This window comes from Sapajus apella, unplaced genomic scaffold, assembly GCF_009761245.1.
Source record: "Sapajus apella isolate SASKATOON/1434 unplaced genomic scaffold, GSC_monkey_1.0 scaffold17, whole genome shotgun sequence".
NCBI lineage: Eukaryota > Metazoa > Chordata > Mammalia > Primates > Cebidae > Sapajus > Sapajus apella.
In genome coordinates, this window is record NW_022436957.1 from 14318387 (window position 1) to 14336027 (window position 17641).

At 35.8% G+C, this 17641-nt stretch overlaps 1 protein-coding gene across 4 annotated transcripts in view; it reads left to right on the forward strand.

Moving 5' to 3' along the window:
- The window catches only part of CDKL5 (cyclin dependent kinase like 5), a 209824-nt gene that overhangs the window by 135978 nt on the left and 56205 nt on the right, over nt 1–17641 (forward strand). For all 4 annotated transcript variants that reach the window (XM_032286023.1, XM_032286025.1, XM_032286022.1 and 1 more), the window contains exons 6-10: nt 1877–1997; nt 3914–3973; nt 6201–6291; nt 9949–10138; nt 16484–16564. In XM_032286023.1, the coding sequence (XP_032141914.1) occupies nt 1877–1997; nt 3914–3973; nt 6201–6291; nt 9949–10138; nt 16484–16564 (543 nt within the window). The remainder of the gene's footprint in view (nt 1–1876; nt 1998–3913; nt 3974–6200; nt 6292–9948; nt 10139–16483; nt 16565–17641) is intronic.

Sequence of the window (17641 nt, forward strand, 5' to 3'; positions counted from 1 at the left end):
GGCGGGGTCAAGGGCTTTTGCATATTGCTCTTCTGAAATTCTGATGGGTCTTTTTTACATACATCATACCTGTAATGCATCTTTAACGTAAAGCAAATGCTTAAAAACATCTGCAAAGCAATCTCCATGCAGAATCCTTCAGTGGACATGCTTGTTCCCACCAGCACCCATCCCTTGCCAGTGTTTTGTAGTTGTCTCATATTTGATTAGATGGCAACAAGTTTAGTGGCTTCTCCTTTATTAAGCCTCTGTAAAGTATTCAACTTTGTTTTCTTATCAACAGCAACTCTTTTTTAAACAAAAACATTATTTCATTGGTTTATGTGGTATTTAATTATATTAAAATAATAAGTGCATCTCTCATGCCTATTAATAGATAGGCATGAGAGTAAATACAACTGAGTCTTTATAGGTATACAACTTGAATGGTGGGAACAAAATCGTGAGGCCAAATTAGTGCAATGAATTTCGAACTTTTTGATCTTACGGCCCCTTCACACTCCGAAAATTATTGGGAACCCTAAGAGCTTTTTATGTGTATTTTATCTATTAGTGTTTCTCATATTAGTCATGACTGAGCAATATAAAAATATTAGTTCATTTAAAAATAACAATAAACCTATTGCCTGTTAACATAGATAAGTTTGTATGTCAGTTATTCTTTAAAGTAAAAAATGGCATTCCACGTAAAGCAGCTCGTTCAGCTTGCATCTCAATCTTTCAAGTGCTTTTCCTCAGGGCAGCCATTGTACAGATGGCGCATGTGCACCAGGAGGGCTTTATGTGCAGTCTGCCATTTTATGCAGATTTCCAAAAAAGACATGTACTCAAGAATTGAAACTTAGTCAAAGTAATATTTTGTACTGCTTCATCAAGGATGTCCTTAGAACTAAAACTTCTGTTTTCTTTTTTAGAGGCAAGGTTTAATTGGATTAAAGAATCCAATGCCTTGATTCATGTTGAGGTGCCAGCAGTTTACCCATTGTTGCTTTGTACCATCAGTGTAAATGCCAACGCAGTGAAAAAGGCCAATGTCATAGTCTACCTTATGAATATAGCTTTGACTTCATGGACCCTCTGCAAGGTCTGAGATCCCACAGATCCACAGGTCACACTTTGAAAACTGCTGTCCTGGATGGTTGCCTACATAAAATAAGCTATGTTTGTGCCATGGGCCTTGTACTTTACAGTGGGAAAGGAGAATGTTTTGTTAATCTGGAAATTCAATAGAGACTGGCTAAGTGGAGTTTCCACATAATAAAAAATTTTGCATGAATTTTTTTTATAATGGTCTCTGACTCCAAATTAAGGTTTTGAGTATTGAATTGTATGGGGCCTGTGACTTTTTATTTCAACAGTATTTTCTGGTGGCCTGTTTGAATTTTTGTACTAAATGTATTGATCATTTTTAATTTTAGAGATTTTTTTTTCTTTTATGAGTATTACCCAGATCTTCCAGAAGTATTTTCAAAGCCAGATTTTTATCACAAGGTTCTATTGCAGAGATGTAGCACACTGTGTTAAAATGATTCTTTCCCCACTTTATACATTACAGTGTCATATTTCTACATTGTATTGCTTTTCTCTTCAAATTATTCTAAAATAATGCCTGAAAACCTTAAAGGAGAGTGGAAAGTATACAGGGTTATTATTTGGGGTAGCATTAGGGAATAGTAGAAATGGAATTTCTCATAAAAGAAATACCCAATTTTAATCCTGATTCAGCATGAAAAAGTTGTATATAGAAAGCAAAACAATAAAAAAAAAATACATGCTCTGTATTGGATGAATTATTCTAGATGCATTATAAAATTGTTAATACATAATTTATGGGCCTACCCAATTTGGGAAATTAATGACTCTGTTTAATTTTTAGAATATGCTCGAATTGCTGGAAGAAATGCCCAATGGAGTTCCACCTGAGAAAGTGAAAAGCTACATCTATCAGCTAATCAAGGCTATTCACTGGTGTCATAAGAATGATATTGTCCATAGAGGTGAGTATGAGATTTTTTTAAATGGAAAATATTAAAACATCAAATAAAGTTAAGAGTATTTCAGACGTTACTATCTTAAAGAATATTTTCATAAGCATTGACATTGCCATTTAAATTAAGTATATTTTGAAAGTACAAGATATGAGAAGTCATTTGCTCTCTGAATCTCCTTTTCTGTCACCAAAAGAATGGATTACAAATTTATTTGGATATTGTGGTGAGATCTTTACAGTTGCATTATAGATCCACTCCCAACTGTAGAAATGCCTAGTGATATAAGAGAACTCAACAAGTGTGAACTTTGAAACTTACTTGGGTATAGGAGAAGAGCAAAATGTTGATCTCTATAGTCTTGATCCTGCACATAGACCAGGTAATGTGAACAACTCCAAATCAGGCTTCATATAGGTGGTCCCTAAGTTCACTGGCTCCTATTGGCATTCATGTCTCATTCCTTCTTACACCAGCAATCTCCAGTGTGTACCTTCACCTCCTAATTTTCCCTACATGTTAGTGAAAAGTGCCCATTGTCTGCATTTGCAGGCATGATCACCCTGCAAAAAGGTCATAATTATACTCCCATAAACTGTTTTGTCCTTTACTGCCATGAAGTGGGTGGTTTATAGCAATGAAAGGGAAATTACTTGCTCAGCATCATCTTTGACTCTGTACCTATTATCTTCTCCTGATAATCTCTCTTGCATTGCAGAGTTTTACAGTAGTGGGACACAAACTGATACAACAGTGACCCTAAATATTTATCAAAAAATATTGCAGTATCTACTTTTTGTCTTTGAATTAGCAGATAAAAGAATGCTATATTTTAATTTACCTATACATAAACGCACAAGGATATCACTTTAAAAATAGTCTCACTTGTTAGAATAATTTAAAGGTCATAGGAAGAATGCTAACATCTGTTATTCCTAGAAACAGTTTACACTTCTCTTGTATTTGATTCTCATAGCAGTTACTTTATCAAGGTTGTTGGTAGCATGGGTAGATCTCCACATCAACTGGACATCTAGTGTCTAGGGTAATGATTCTAGTAACAGTCTATAATGTAGTTTGAGGATATTAATGAGGATCCGAATTAGGTGCATTTCCGTCATGATGCTGTGATTTGGTTACATGCATAGTGAATCAGTGGTTGCGAATTAATGGTAGAAACCATGATTTGAAATCTACAGATTTTACTACCTCTGCCCTTTCTCCATTTGCACTTCTACCATATGATATAAATGATGGGTATTCTACTCTAAAAATACAATTGTGAGATGCCTCCCAAGGAGAGAATTCAGCTGTATTTTCTGTGAATTTCTACTTAACTCCCACCATATCTTCAAAACATGGAAAAAATTAGAAATCTTAATTTGACTCATCCAGTGTGGCTTCAGCATTAGACATTGATAATTGTGAACCATGTGGAAAAGCTAAAGAGATGTAAATATAGAAATTATGTAGAAGAATGTAACAGAAAGCATATCTTGTATTTTTTCTCCAGTAAATATAATGCTAGCTATTTATTCTCATTTTAAAGTACTTGTGAGTGTAAATATTTTCTATCTCCAAAAATTGGTATTATTAGTATTTTATGAAGTAATAGTTTTTTTAAATGTATTGGCCTAGATTTAATTATTCTTAAAATTCTTTCAGAGATCCAGTTAATCCTTTTAATAGTTAAAAAGGAAAAAATTATTTTTGAAATTGTGGCCTGCATGTTTCTGAAAAAGAAATTCATTGAAACTTTTATGTACCAGCATAAAATGTGTTACTTTTCTTTTTGCTGCCACAGTTTTCTATTCAAATTACTCTAGATATTTCTAATTAGATGCTGTTGCAGTGATCTAACAGTGTCAATCAGGAGAACATATAACATTTTTACTAATTTTCCTTTTTTAATCTTGACATTCCAGATATAAAACCAGAAAATCTCTTAATCAGCCACAATGATGTCCTAAAACTGTGCGACTTTGGTAAGTTAAAAAGAAATTAAGTCCTGGTACTTAACAGAATTAATTTATTGTAACACATAGGTAGTTTTTAAAGGAATATTAAAAGTAATTAATATGTTTTGACTTAAATTGGTAGAGGAACATTCTTTTGAGTCATATGTTGAAAACTTGATTGCTAGAGGAGTACTGCTCTTTCTTTTCAGAGTATTGTCTACTATTTAAAAAAATTTGTCATATGGTTTTTGTTTAATAAGAATTAGTTCAAAGCAAATACACATATAAGCCTAATGCCTGATAACTTCACAAAATTTTTTTAATGTTGATAGTTGTTCCAGGTTTAATCATAAACACCAAAAGTATTCCTCTATAAATACACATAAGTCTTTTGTATATGCAATAGTTATATATCTATAAAGTCAAAAGACATTTTTAGAGCATTTTCATTTGTTCCCTCTAAATGTTCAGTGAATGGGATTAGTAATGTATAATATTCCAGCTCTTGATTGAATGTATAGGGAAATTTTTTTAGTTGTACTCTCTCCTAGTAGAAAATTGTCTATGTCTCCCATGTAGATAACTCTGTATTAATCTCAGTTAAACATTTAAATTAAAATAATTCAGAAAAAAATTTTAGATTGTATGTTAGGTTGTTTAGCTCATGGGTCACTTTTTAAAATTATAGTTTTGTCTAACCTGTATTCTGAAAAATAAACACTTGATTTTTTAAATGTCTTTTTTCATATTTAATATTTAAATGTCAAATATTTCATAATTACACATTCATCACCTATGCACTTTGTCCATTGTAGCAATTGGAAGCAATGTGTAGCTCTTGTCACTTAATATTTTCAAAGGTTTTGAATATTATCAACCTGTTTGCCTGAGAAAAAATGTTTTATGGGAGCTAATTTTCTCCATACTTTATGATAAGGACTAGTATGTAAAAGAGTCTTGCTATATCCTAAATTTTTAAAGAATGTGCTTAGGATAAAGGAAATATTGAATACTAGATCTAAAAGATTTTGATTGTAGCATTTTTAGCATTTTCTTAGCATTATGATTTTCAGGAATCGCATCTGTTTCTGATTTCCTGTCTGTAATTGTGATTACCACCCAAAACGGAGACTTAAGTTACTGAAAATATAAAGCAAGTTATAAATATAAAATAATGCCTATAGAATGGTTAATAGTAGGAAAAGAGTACTCCTGGTCTGGCATTATTTCTCAGAGAAAAGGCTGTTGTGAATGGTCAGGAAGTTCCTTCTGGCAGCACCACATGTGACATTCTGTGTCCCGTGTATCCCTAGCAAGGACTTCCTAATTGTTTCCCCTCCCAGAGCACGCAGCTTTTGGTCTGACTTGAAGAACCCCATTCAAAAATACAAATATTTATTCAAAGCATGTCTTATGAAGAAACACTGATTATCCGAAGTTGGAGGTTTTGTCTTGTGCTGTGATTGTTGTTATTTATTGCTGTTTCATTTTAAGAAACGCTATTTTCCATGTCTCAAAACTGATGTACACCTTAATTTTTACTCTTAATTTTAATGTTCTGATTTGCTGTAACTGTTCACAGTGAACCTATGTTGTGTTTGGTGAGTTAGATGGATGATTAACTTATCCTCCTGCCTTATTTTGTGGCTATGCAGTGGCCCTAAAACCTTTTGAAAGGGTGGGGGTAAAAGTTGTGATAGAGTCTGTAATTGGTAACTAAGATATCCCTAATATGCTCAGTCATTAGGAAATTATACTAATTTTGGCCTGCTTTGTTTCCATTACTGTTTATGTTAGGGCCAGAACTGCTCAGCAACAATACATATGCAAATACTGTGTAAGTGCCACATAGCAAAATTAATGACCATCTACAATATGCTAGTTTGACTTTGATTTCTAGCTTTTGTGGGGACTTCATTTCATTTTTTTCCTAAGGTTTGGATTTATTGAGAGAGCTGATTTAAAAGTACACTCTGAATAATTATAAATGCATGGAGTGACTTTGAAAACATGGATTTCTTTAGCATAGTGAAGAGACTAGATTTGAAGCGAATACATTGTATGTCTTTCAATTGACATAGGAACACTCTACTAACTTTTTAAGATAAGGATATTATTAATAAATAGCCCATGCAAGAATAGTCATCACATTCTTTTGATGTTGTTTAAAGTATTACTAGCACTGAAATATTTTACCAACATGAATTATTATTTATTTTTCGAAGTTACAGCTTTGGACTTCTCTATCTTTCAGGTTTTGCTCGTAATCTATCAGAAGGCAATAATGCTAATTACACAGAGTACGTTGCGACCAGATGGTATCGATCCCCAGAACTCTTACTTGGGTGAGTTACAGTCCCAAAATAGAATGACATCTCCACATCTGCTGATCCTATTGTCGTTGGCTTTGAGATCATCTATGGAAAATAAACTTCAGTTAATTAAATGTGTCAGTTACATATTGAAGTATAACAAACTACCTAAAACTTAATGGTATGAAATAAACACTATTTTGTTTGCTTACAATTCTGGGTGTGGGGGCATCAGCAGTTTGAGTTCAGCTTGGTGGTTCTTCTGCTGGTCTCCCCTGGAGTCACTCATGGAGGTATAGTCAGCTGGCAGGTCATCTGGGAGCTGGTTAGTTTAGGGGTCTCAGATGGGTCAGAACATCTCTGATCCCTGGAGGCTTATCCTCCAGTAGGCTAGTCCAAGTTTCTAAGTGTGATAGTTGGAGAATTCTGTCCTATAAAAGGGTGAGCCCCAAAGCAACAGTAGCTTTCAGGCCTTTTTTTGTATGGCTTTTGCCTCGTTGACCAAAGCATGTTGCATGACCAACCCCTGATTGATGGTATGGAGAAATCAATTCCACCTCTTGATGGGACAAATGGCAGAGCATATTACAAAATGGCATATATATGGAAATGGAAAAAATTATTGTAACCATCTTTGCTAATAAACTTCCACATGAAAAATGTGAATATCCACACAGTTTGACATTCTGTCTTACCTATTTGTTAATTTATTCATTCATCAAATACTTATCAAGTATCTCTTACATCCAGCCATTTTGTCAGGCACATGGAGTAAATATTTAACCAGACTGGGTACAGTGGCTCATGCCTGTAATCCCAGCACTTTGGGAGGCCAAAGCTAGTGGATCCCTTGAGCTCAGGAGTTCAAGAGCAGCCCGGGCAACATGGTGAAACCCTGTCTCTACAAAAAATATAAAAATTAGACAGGCATAGTGATGCCTACTTGTAGTCCCATCTACTTGAGAGGCTAAGGCAGGAGAATCACTTGAATCCCAGAGGCAGAGGTTGCAGTGAGCTGATATCACACCACTGCACTCCAACCTGGGCATCAGAGCGAGACTCCATCACAAAAAAAAAACAAAAAAAAACAAAACAAACCAATTGCCATTTTTGTTCTGAACAGTGTAAATCCTATTTGATGATAAATGGCTATTCAAAATAGCGCTGTATTGACGATTTTATCAGTAACATCTCTACATTCATTTCCTTTGTGCCCACCCTTTAACTTTCAATGCTGTTTCATTCATCTATTAGCACCAGAAAAAGGTCTTCTGGTCAGGTTCTTTTCTTTTTAGTACATTTAACTTTAAAGCCTAAGAAGGAGCCTGTAGTTCTCATTAATAATTCTCTACCTACCCTAGTTGTAGGATTATTTTTCCTAGATTGTATTTCCTTCTTTGGGACCACCCAAGAACAGAGGAAGAAGCTATACTCCACAAATAAAATTAGATATAGTGATAATGATGACAAGTGAACAAATTGTGGGTTTCATTTCTTTAGCGTTCCATACGTGTATCTGGGAGACATGAGGAATTTAATTTTTAAAAATGTTTTTTATGTAATAGTAATATAAGTTTCTGGATTTTTTTCTGAAGAGCATGATGACTGCATGTTTAAGTTACTCACTGAGGGTTTATTTCGATATTAACTACTTATTTTCCACTATCTTCCAACCATCTAGTAGTAATTCTTGATTCATTGCTGACCTAAAGCCTGTAAGAATCATTGATATTACTTTTTGAAAGCTTTACTATTTTTTTTAATCAAAAGCTTGCTTTATCCTGAGAAACAAATGATGCTTAGTCACTTTATTATCTCTTCCATTGTGTGGGCAGAGTTTAGAATTTTTATGCTAATTTTTAATCTTAGAATTAGGATTGACTTTCTTTGTGTTTGTCTGTATTTTTCCTGTGTACCTTTTGGACTCATTGGGATGCATAGTGCATTTTCTTTTGGGAAATTTGAATTTACTGGACACTTTACCAATAGAGAACTGAGTATGAAGTAGATCATTCTTAGAACCCCATCTGAGTACTCAAATGTAGTAGAAGGGCTTGTTGTAATATGGTGGTGTCTGTAACATGGCTTCAAGAAGTTTATCTTGAGGACAGCCTTATTGTGAATCTTCAGAGAGTATTTGCTGCCTAATAATACTTATAGAAAAACTAGAGTTATGTTTAGAGACGTGTGGTAGCTGCTGAAAGTATGGGGATAATGTAACTAAATTAGTGCTAAAATGAGCATTGCTAATTGATTATCAAGTACTAGTTGAAGACTGTATTAGTAAAAATCCCTTTGAAATCAGATATTTGGTTATACATTAAGAATTTAAATTTTATACATTCTCAAGGCTTTGTCCTTGACATTCAGAATCATTCCAGCTGCATAAATTATTCAAATCAGATGACAGAAGAAAAATAGCTTGTAGTGGGTATGTGGAAAATTTCCATAAGTTTCTCCATCTAGCACTATGGAACAAATTTTCTCTCTCTCAAACAGATAGGAAAGAAAGATCAGTATCTTTCCCTGCCTAACAAACTTACCAAAAAGATCTAAGTCAAGTTTCTTTGTGTGGTTCTTAGGTTGATATGGGAAGGAAATGAATAAATGAAATATTGACTTACCATTGCAATGATTTGTTATCCTAGAAATCTGTTCTGTATAATGTTAACAGTCCTTTGATTTATAAGTTTTGTTTCACTACTATATCATTTTGGCATTCCAGAATTTCATTCTATATTCTTTTTCAGATATTTTCTTTTGGCTTTCCCTTCTTAAAGCTTGGATTATTTATGTTTGAAACGTGTGTGAACATGCGCACTTTGTGTGTGTGTGTGTGTGTGTGTGTGTGTGTGTGTGTGTGTGTGTGGTTTCTTAATTTGCTATAAATAATTTTAACACTCTAGGTACTGGGAAATAGATATAAAACTGTTTTGAGGGTACCTAAATTTTCATATACAACCTCCATTTATCAATAATAGCAACACTCCTAAAGCCCTCTGGTAAACTCATACCCTAGAAGAAAGCTATAAACTCCTAAGTAAACTGGAAAATGTTTTGAGGGAAATAGCTACCATAAAGCTCTATATACATAGGCTACACATATTATGTTCAAATAAAAAATATGGTAGACCTTAGCACACAATCTTAGCTATCAGAAACTGTGATGCTGAGTAATGGAAGGTTAAATAATATTCGTTGTTAAGAAAACACATAAGTCAGTCCATAGTAAATTTTAATAGACTAAACTCATAAAATGGATAAGATGTATCTTTTTGACATTTAGAGAGCTGAAGGATAATTATTTGTCTTAGAAAATACAATTCTTTGGAAGCATTTCATTCCCCTAGTGAGGTATTACTTGCCAGACATGTATACTGTATTAGGGTTTATTAAGCCATTCAGGTTTAAGATATATATATATATATATATATTTACATATATTTATGTGAATACTTTTCAAATTAGTGTATACTAAATTGTTATTAAATTGATGGCTTTATTAGCATAGGTTTATTCACCTGTGTTCTTATGATTTACTTTTCAGCCTTACCTTTTTTCACATGGAAGATTTTAATTGCATAAATATACAAGTTTGCTGCAAATTATAAATTTGTTCACAATAATTTGGAAATTATCAAACATTGTATTTTTTCAGTTGCCAAAATAATCTCTTCCGTTATTTTTCAGCGCTCCCTATGGAAAGTCCGTAGACATGTGGTCGGTGGGCTGTATTCTTGGGGAGCTTAGCGATGGACAGCCTTTATTTCCCGGAGAAAGTGAAATTGACCAACTTTTTACTATTCAGAAGGTGCTAGGACCACTTCCATCTGAGCAGATGAAGCTCTTCTACAGTAATCCTCGCTTCCATGGGCTCCGGGTAAGAGGTTTTGCTGAAACCCAAAATGGAATCAATACTGCAATATTTGAATAGAATTCAAATACCATTTGAACAACAATGGAATGCTAAACTATCCCTTGAATGCTATTTCTTTTCCCATATGATGTTTATAATCCCTACCATAATATTTTATTTTGAAATCTTTTATAGTATTTGTGAATTTAAAAAGTGGTTAGAATTCAAATTCTCATCTTTTTTTAAATTTGTAAGTTCCAGTTTTTCAAAATCTTTTTTAATGTATACATTCTTACACTCTAAACTTTGGTTATCTTAGACTGTTTCTTTTTTGTTATTGTTGACAGTCTCGCTCTATTGCCCAGGCTGGAGTGCAGTGGCATGATCTTGGCTCACTGCATCCTCCGCCTCCCGGGTTCAAGCAATTCTCCTGCCTCAGCCTCCCGAGTAGTTGGGACTACAGGTGTGTGCCACCACGTCTGGGTAATTTTTTGTATTTTTAGTGGATACGGAGTTTCACCATGTTAGCCAGGATGGTCTCGATCTCCTGACCTTGTAATCTGCCCACCTTGGCCTCCCAAAGTGTTAGGATTACGGGTGTGAGCCGCCACACCCAGCCTAGACTGTTTCTTTATCCAAAATAGTAAGCATCCCCCAAATATACCAAATGTATGAATATTGAGCAAACATATTTGTAGTGATTTGAGGAGAGCCCTGAAAACTTGAATTCCCCAGATTTAAAGGTTCTTGTTTTAGTAAATATTTCTGGTCCACTGACAGTGAAACATCAAATCATCTTTTCCAACCAGTGTATTGCCTTGGGGCCATGAACAGTGGCTCACTCCTATAATCCCAGCACTTTGGGAGGCCAAGTTAGACGGATCACTTAAGGCCAGGAGTTTGAGACCAGCCCGGCTAACATGGTGAAACCCCGTCTCTACAAAAAATGGAAAAATTAGTCGGACATGATGGCACACACCTGTAGTCTCAGCTACCCGGGAGGCAGTTAAGAGAATTGCTTGAACCCAAGAGGTAGAGGTTGCATTGAGCTGAGGCAGCCTGGGTGACAGAGTGAGATTCTGTCTCAAAAAAAAATTAATGTATTGTCTTGGGCAGCCTTTCCTAGACTTGACAACTTTGTGCAAGGCTTTTCTAAGAATATGCTAAATAGTGTCTTAGAAAGTATAAATTTTTCCCAAATGAGGAGGAGTCACCTTGCTGGAGTGCTCAGTGAGTTACAGGTTACTTCTGTCTTTCATCTACCCCACAAACAACTTTTTTAAAGTTTTCAGCTACTTTTTTGGGCCAACATGGGACAATTGCTGGTCATTGTGGCAACTATAAAATAATCTCCTCACCATTTCCTTCCTTTCTCTGAAATGCATAATTCTCAAACCATGTTATTTTGCCATTTACAAAGTACTTTGTTTTTTTCTTTTGACTTTCTGGCCCTCAGTTAATTTCCCTTTAGAGACCACCACTACTCAAACCTGGGTGCCCAACCATCCAGCTCCTTCTAGGTGCAGTGAATGTGGGTGAAATGAATGGACAAAGGCCTACCAGTGTCTCTTTTATCTCCTCCTGCTCTCTCTCTCTCCCTTTCACATTGGTCTGAGTTACCTCAGGCAAGTTTGTCTTTTCTTCTTTTATTTTTGCTTTTGTAAGCCAAAAATTTGCCAGATGTGACCAGTAATTGGGGTGACAGCAGCACATGTGGTTCAGCAGGTTAGCTCAACATTTTCAAACATTTGTTATCCTAGATGTTGGAAATATGACAATAAACAGGATTTGTCCACAGTCTAGAAGAAAGAAAAATCTATTATATTCAGAAATAAAGTTAGTCATAATTAATGAATTGCATTTTCACTGAGAATCAATCTAAACTCCTTGCTGTAGACTATGAGACCTTCCTTGCCTGACCTCATCTCATACCTATCTCCATTCCCCCCATTCTCCAGATTCGCAGCACGCTTGCCTTTTTTGTTCTTTGGCTTCTGTAAACATTCCACGGTTTTTCCAGTTTCATCAACTTGGGACTCATGGCTTCCTTTCCTGGCAAGGTGCTTCCCTCGTGTGGTGCCTTCTCATTCTGTCAGTCTCAAAGAGTGCCCCTTTCTCTGGCCACCCAACATACTGCCCCTACCTCCTTCCTATTCTCTTTATCCCATAACACCCTTTTTTTGTATCATAGAACTTAACCACAGTATGGAATGATTTTGTCTATTTCTTTACTTGTTAATTATTAACTATCTAGTCCTCCCTCACTAGAATTTAAATTTCTCAAGGGCAAAAATCAACTGTTTTATCACATCACAGATGTGTTTCCAGCATTTAACACAGAAACTACCATATCTAGTAAGTACGTACTACATATCTGAGAAGTGATTAACCCGTCTGTAGCATCGTCATTTAAGCTCAACTGTATTTTTTTTCTATTTCTCATGCTTCTTCTACCCTTTTACCTTTACCTAACCTTTGACCACTACCCCCAAACAGATCCCCTGATCTTTCTCTTTTCACTTTAGCCTTCTCACATTTCTCAAATCACACAATTCTCTTCTTTGTTTAGATACCTCTTCAAGATTGCTGAAAGTTTAAACTCTTTAGGGTAGCTTTAAAAACCCCTTCATCTTAGCCCTTCAGCCTCATCTCTGCCTCCCTGCTTGGCCCAGTGTGTGCTCTTTGGCCACATTGAACCTCTCACCATTTCCTTGACATATTGCTTCTATAGTCTGCATTTCCATTTCTATAATGCTCCCAACACTCACCCCTCTTTCTTCTCCTCCTCCTTCTTCCCCTGGACTCAAGACAAATTTCTTCCCTCCCTGAAGGCCTTCTAGACTATTGGAGGGGAAACTGGTGACTCAATAACACTCTGGTCATACCTCCTCTGTAGCACCCATTGCATTCTCCTTTAAGTAGCTGTTTGCAAATATGTATCTTCACTGGACTAATGAATTCCCTGAGGAAATGAACTGTTGTGTTCACCATTATATTTGCAGCACACCTAGAATAGTGCCTGCTAGGCTGAATAGTGTTGAATGATTAAATATTTGATCTCAGGATTTTAACATTAACTGCTGGAACATTAAGCCTGGTTTGCTGGCTGACTTCTTGGCCTGGTTAATGAGGCTCTATGCTGGATTCTCTGAAGAGAGTATAAACAGGTCTGACGTGCTACTTGGCTTTAATAACTTATAAACTAGCTGAAGAATTAAGACTTTCATCCACAAAATAATTAGAAAACAATACAGTTGATAAGAAAGCAGGGTATATAATAAAGTACTGCATTATTTACCACATTGTACAGTTTTCTAATGTATTTCCATATGGTTTGGAACATGAGAGTGTCAAATATTCTGTAAAGTTAGAAATCATGGTTGCGGATTCATTAGAGAAGACTTTATGGAGCATTTGACATTTGAAATGATTATTGAAGAACAAGGAGCATTTTGATTAGATAGGTCCCACAAAGGATATCTTTTTCTCATTTGTCTGTGGTCCTGTTTGTTCATAGTCTTCTTCCCTAAACAATATTATCTATAAAATGCTTGACAGCATATGACATTGCTGCTTACAAACATCCTTCAGGACAATTGCTGCCTCCATCACACTTTGACTTTTATAAACCTTAATACTTATACATTTTAGTCTGAAAATGTTTTTGGTATTTTAACTAAATGAGTTTAATCTCTTTGGAGGCTTGACAATATCTTTTGAGGGAGAAGTTTTCTTTCATGATGTTATTTGAGAATGTCTATGATAGATAGGTAAGCACATGGGACATGTAAGCTGCATCTGCTGTTCACTACGGACTCACCAGTAACCAGTCCAGTGAGATGCGCATTTGGATTTAGTTGTGTAGAGACAGGAAAATCTACAAGATGATGCTATACTGGTTTGCATTATTGTGATAAATAAAATTAAAAAATAGATAAAAAACAGTTGATGCCCCATAGTATAGGGCCTAGGCTCTGGGTTCAAGACCTGGATCCATATTTACTGTTTTGAATGATGTCAGGAAGTTATTTCACCATCCTGTGCCTCTATTTCTTCTTGTGTAAAATGATGATAACCAAAGGACTGCCTGATTGGATTGGTGTAAAGATGAAATATTATTTGTAAAACGTCCAGACCAGAACTTCACACATAGTGCTCAGCAAAGAGGCATTCTCATTGGATTAGATTGGATTGGCCACATAATTCAGAAAGAAACAAGACTGATAGGGATATACGTTAAACTTCTATGCATGAGTTTTGGCTGTTTGCTGAATTATTTCCTATTAGAATGGCAGGTCTCATTGAAAAGCATGTAAATTAATTCTTTGAAGTTAGGGGTTTGCTTGGTCATTTTTTATTGTAATATTTCTAATACCTTTTGACTTTCAGCACTAATTTTTTTATCAATGAAATTTGACTCCTAGAAAAAGAAGAGGGTATCTGGTAGCATAAGATAGACCTCATACACAAAATATTAAAATATACTGGTATAGGGTCTTTTATCACAGCATGGTTGGTGTCTTTCTCTTTGGGCTGATATTTAATGCTCCAGCAACATCAAAGGAAACCTCTGTACTTCCCTTAGGAGAGGCACCTAGGTTTAGAAAGAGTGTGGGTTTGGATCACAAGACTGGGTGCAAATACTAGTTCTACTGCTGTTTAATTATGTAACTTGCCTTGAACCAGTTATTTGAACTTTCTGATTGTCACCTTCTTCATCTCTAAAATAAGAATAATATATCCAGAATGCCTCACATAACATCACTTCCCTCAGAAATCAGTTTTAGGATATTGCCTTGTGCATCTGTGTTGAGTTCATTCTATTCCTCTATCTGAAAGGTGATGTCCTACTTTTCTCTCTGTCTTTACATTTTTCATATCTTTCAAAACCCAGTTCAGTTATTAACTATGGGTTCTTTCTCCATGGCCATAAACCACCTTGGTCTTTCCTTTCTGTGAGCTTCAACTAGAATTTATGGTTGCACAGTTTAACACTGATTGCTTTCCCAACCAGACAGCCAATTCCTCAAGAGCAGGGTTTGGGTCTTTCTTGTATTTTTTGTCTCCTGCTGTCCAGAGCATGGTGTGGAGATGATGTCGTAATCACTCCTTAAATACCTTGTTTGAAATTTTACTATATAATTCCTCCTTCCATTTACTTATTTAATATGTTTAGGGATTTTAGTACTTCGAAATGCTTGTATATTGGTATAGAGGAAATAATATATGGAAGCAGACTAGCCCTCACATTTGGAAGGGAGTACATGGCATTGGGCTTTGCCAGTCATGTTACTTAGTACTTTAACATCCACTAGATATTGCAAAATCTGAGTTGGCAGAGGAAAGAACAGAAAGTGCATCTAAATAAACTTGACCTCTTCCCCTCATTTTATTTAAAAATACATTTGTTAATCTGGGAACCTAGCTTTGTCTTTGGTTCCAGCTTTAAAAAAGGAAGGATTCGAAAACAGGTCATTATAAGAGCATATTAAAAGCGATGATAGAATGTGTGTCTGAATTCACTCTCTACTTCTGTGACCTTTTAGATACTGGCCACTTACTTTCTCTTTTTTTACTTTTGTTTTCAAGAGTAAATGGTATGTTTTTGTTAAGAAGCTATGAGAATTCTATCTGATGTCTTATAATATCCCTTCTGCTAGTCCCTCAATTACTATTAGTAATTAAGAATCATGTGTATAAGCAGACGAATCATGTGTATAAGCAGACAAATCATGTATACACTGTATTAGAACTAATTGTGTAAGCAGATGATATTCTATTTTACTACATAATTAGTTCAAATGTTTATATTTTAGTTTGTTTCACATGCGTTAGTATTGTCTGCCTAGATTTAAGTATCATCTTTTACCTGTGAGTTTTCCTGTTAATTGACACCCAGTCCCATTAATTCATATAAAAATACACAGACAACTGGCGTAGTGGCTCACACCTATAATCCCAGCACTTTGAGAGGCCAAGATGGGTGGATCATGAGGTCAGGAGTTCAAGACCAGCCTGGCCAACATAGTGAAACCCCATCTCTACTAAAAATACAAAAAATTAGCCAGGTGTGGTGGCAAGTTCCTATAATCCCAGCTACTTGGGAGGCTGAGGCAGGAGACTTGCTTGAACCCAGGAGGCGGAGGTTGCAGTGAGCCAAGATAGCACCACTGCACCCCAGCCCGGGTGACAGCGCGAGACTGTCTCAAAAAAAAAAAAAAATGCGTAGACAACAAAAGTAATATACAAGTATGAATGTGACTGGGATTGGCATTTTTGCTCCTCTGCTCCCTTCTGCAACATTCACAAGCACATGCACACACATATCCTTCCCTAAATGTTAACATTACCATTGTGTTGCTCTTACAGTTTCCAGCTGTTAACCATCCTCAGTCCTTGGAAAGAAGATACCTTGGAATTTTGAATAGTGTTCTACTTGACCTAATGAAGGTAAGGCAAGTTGATATTATCTCTATAAAATATCTTTTGGTTTGTGGATTCTTTTATGTCTACATGTGACCATAGCCTGCTTTTATGAGTGAAATGTTAGAAGATGTGTAATGGCAAATCATGGGGAACTATGTCATATTAAAAGGCATGTAATTTATTTAAAATTACAATGGGATCTGGTATTGTCACAGTCCATCTAGACAGAATCATGAAATCCCTAAATGACATTCTTAAAATGGACAGAAAAATAAAAATCTGTTAGCACACAAGAGCTGTTCAAGCATAAGGTTTTTTTTTTTGTTTTTTTTTGAGACAGTTTCGCTCTTGTTACCCAGGCTGGAGTGCAATGGCGCGATCTCGGCTCACCGCAACCTCCGCCTCCTGGGTTCAGGCAATTCTCCTGCCTCAGCCTCCTGAGTAGCTGGGATTACAGGCACGCGCCACCATGCCCAGCTAATTTTTTTGTATTTTTAGTAGAGACGGGGTTTCACCGTGTTGACCAGGATGGTCTCTATCTCTTGACCTCGTGATCCACCCGCCTCGGCCTCCCAAAGTGCTGGGATTACAGGTGTGAGCCACCGCACCCGGCCTAAGCATAAGGTTTTAAAACATATCTTAAAATCAATGTTGAAAGAAGAGATTCAACAATTTTTTCTGACATGGTATTTGAAGCCCCCATCATCTACACAGATTTGATCAGTGAATCTGATTTTCCTCTTTTTCTAACTTGGTCTCTTCTCTCCCAGACTCTTTCTGGTTCTACTTTAGACATATCAGGATCATTACTAATGCTGTGGTCTGAGTGTTCTCCCTCATGCTACCCTCCCTGTCCAGAAGTCTTCCTGCTCTTCACTCTAAAAACATTCTCAAATTATTCAAGTTTATTTTTTTTTCTCCAGTAGACAGTCAGCTCCTTGAGTGGGAACTATTTTTCATATTTCTCCAGCTTTCACTGCAGCTAGAAGTACATAAGCAAGTGTTGGTTGTTTGATAGTAGACCTTCAAAGAACACTTGTTAATGGATCAATTTTATTTTATGCCCAGTCAATCAACTGTCAAAATCAGTGGAGGTTACAC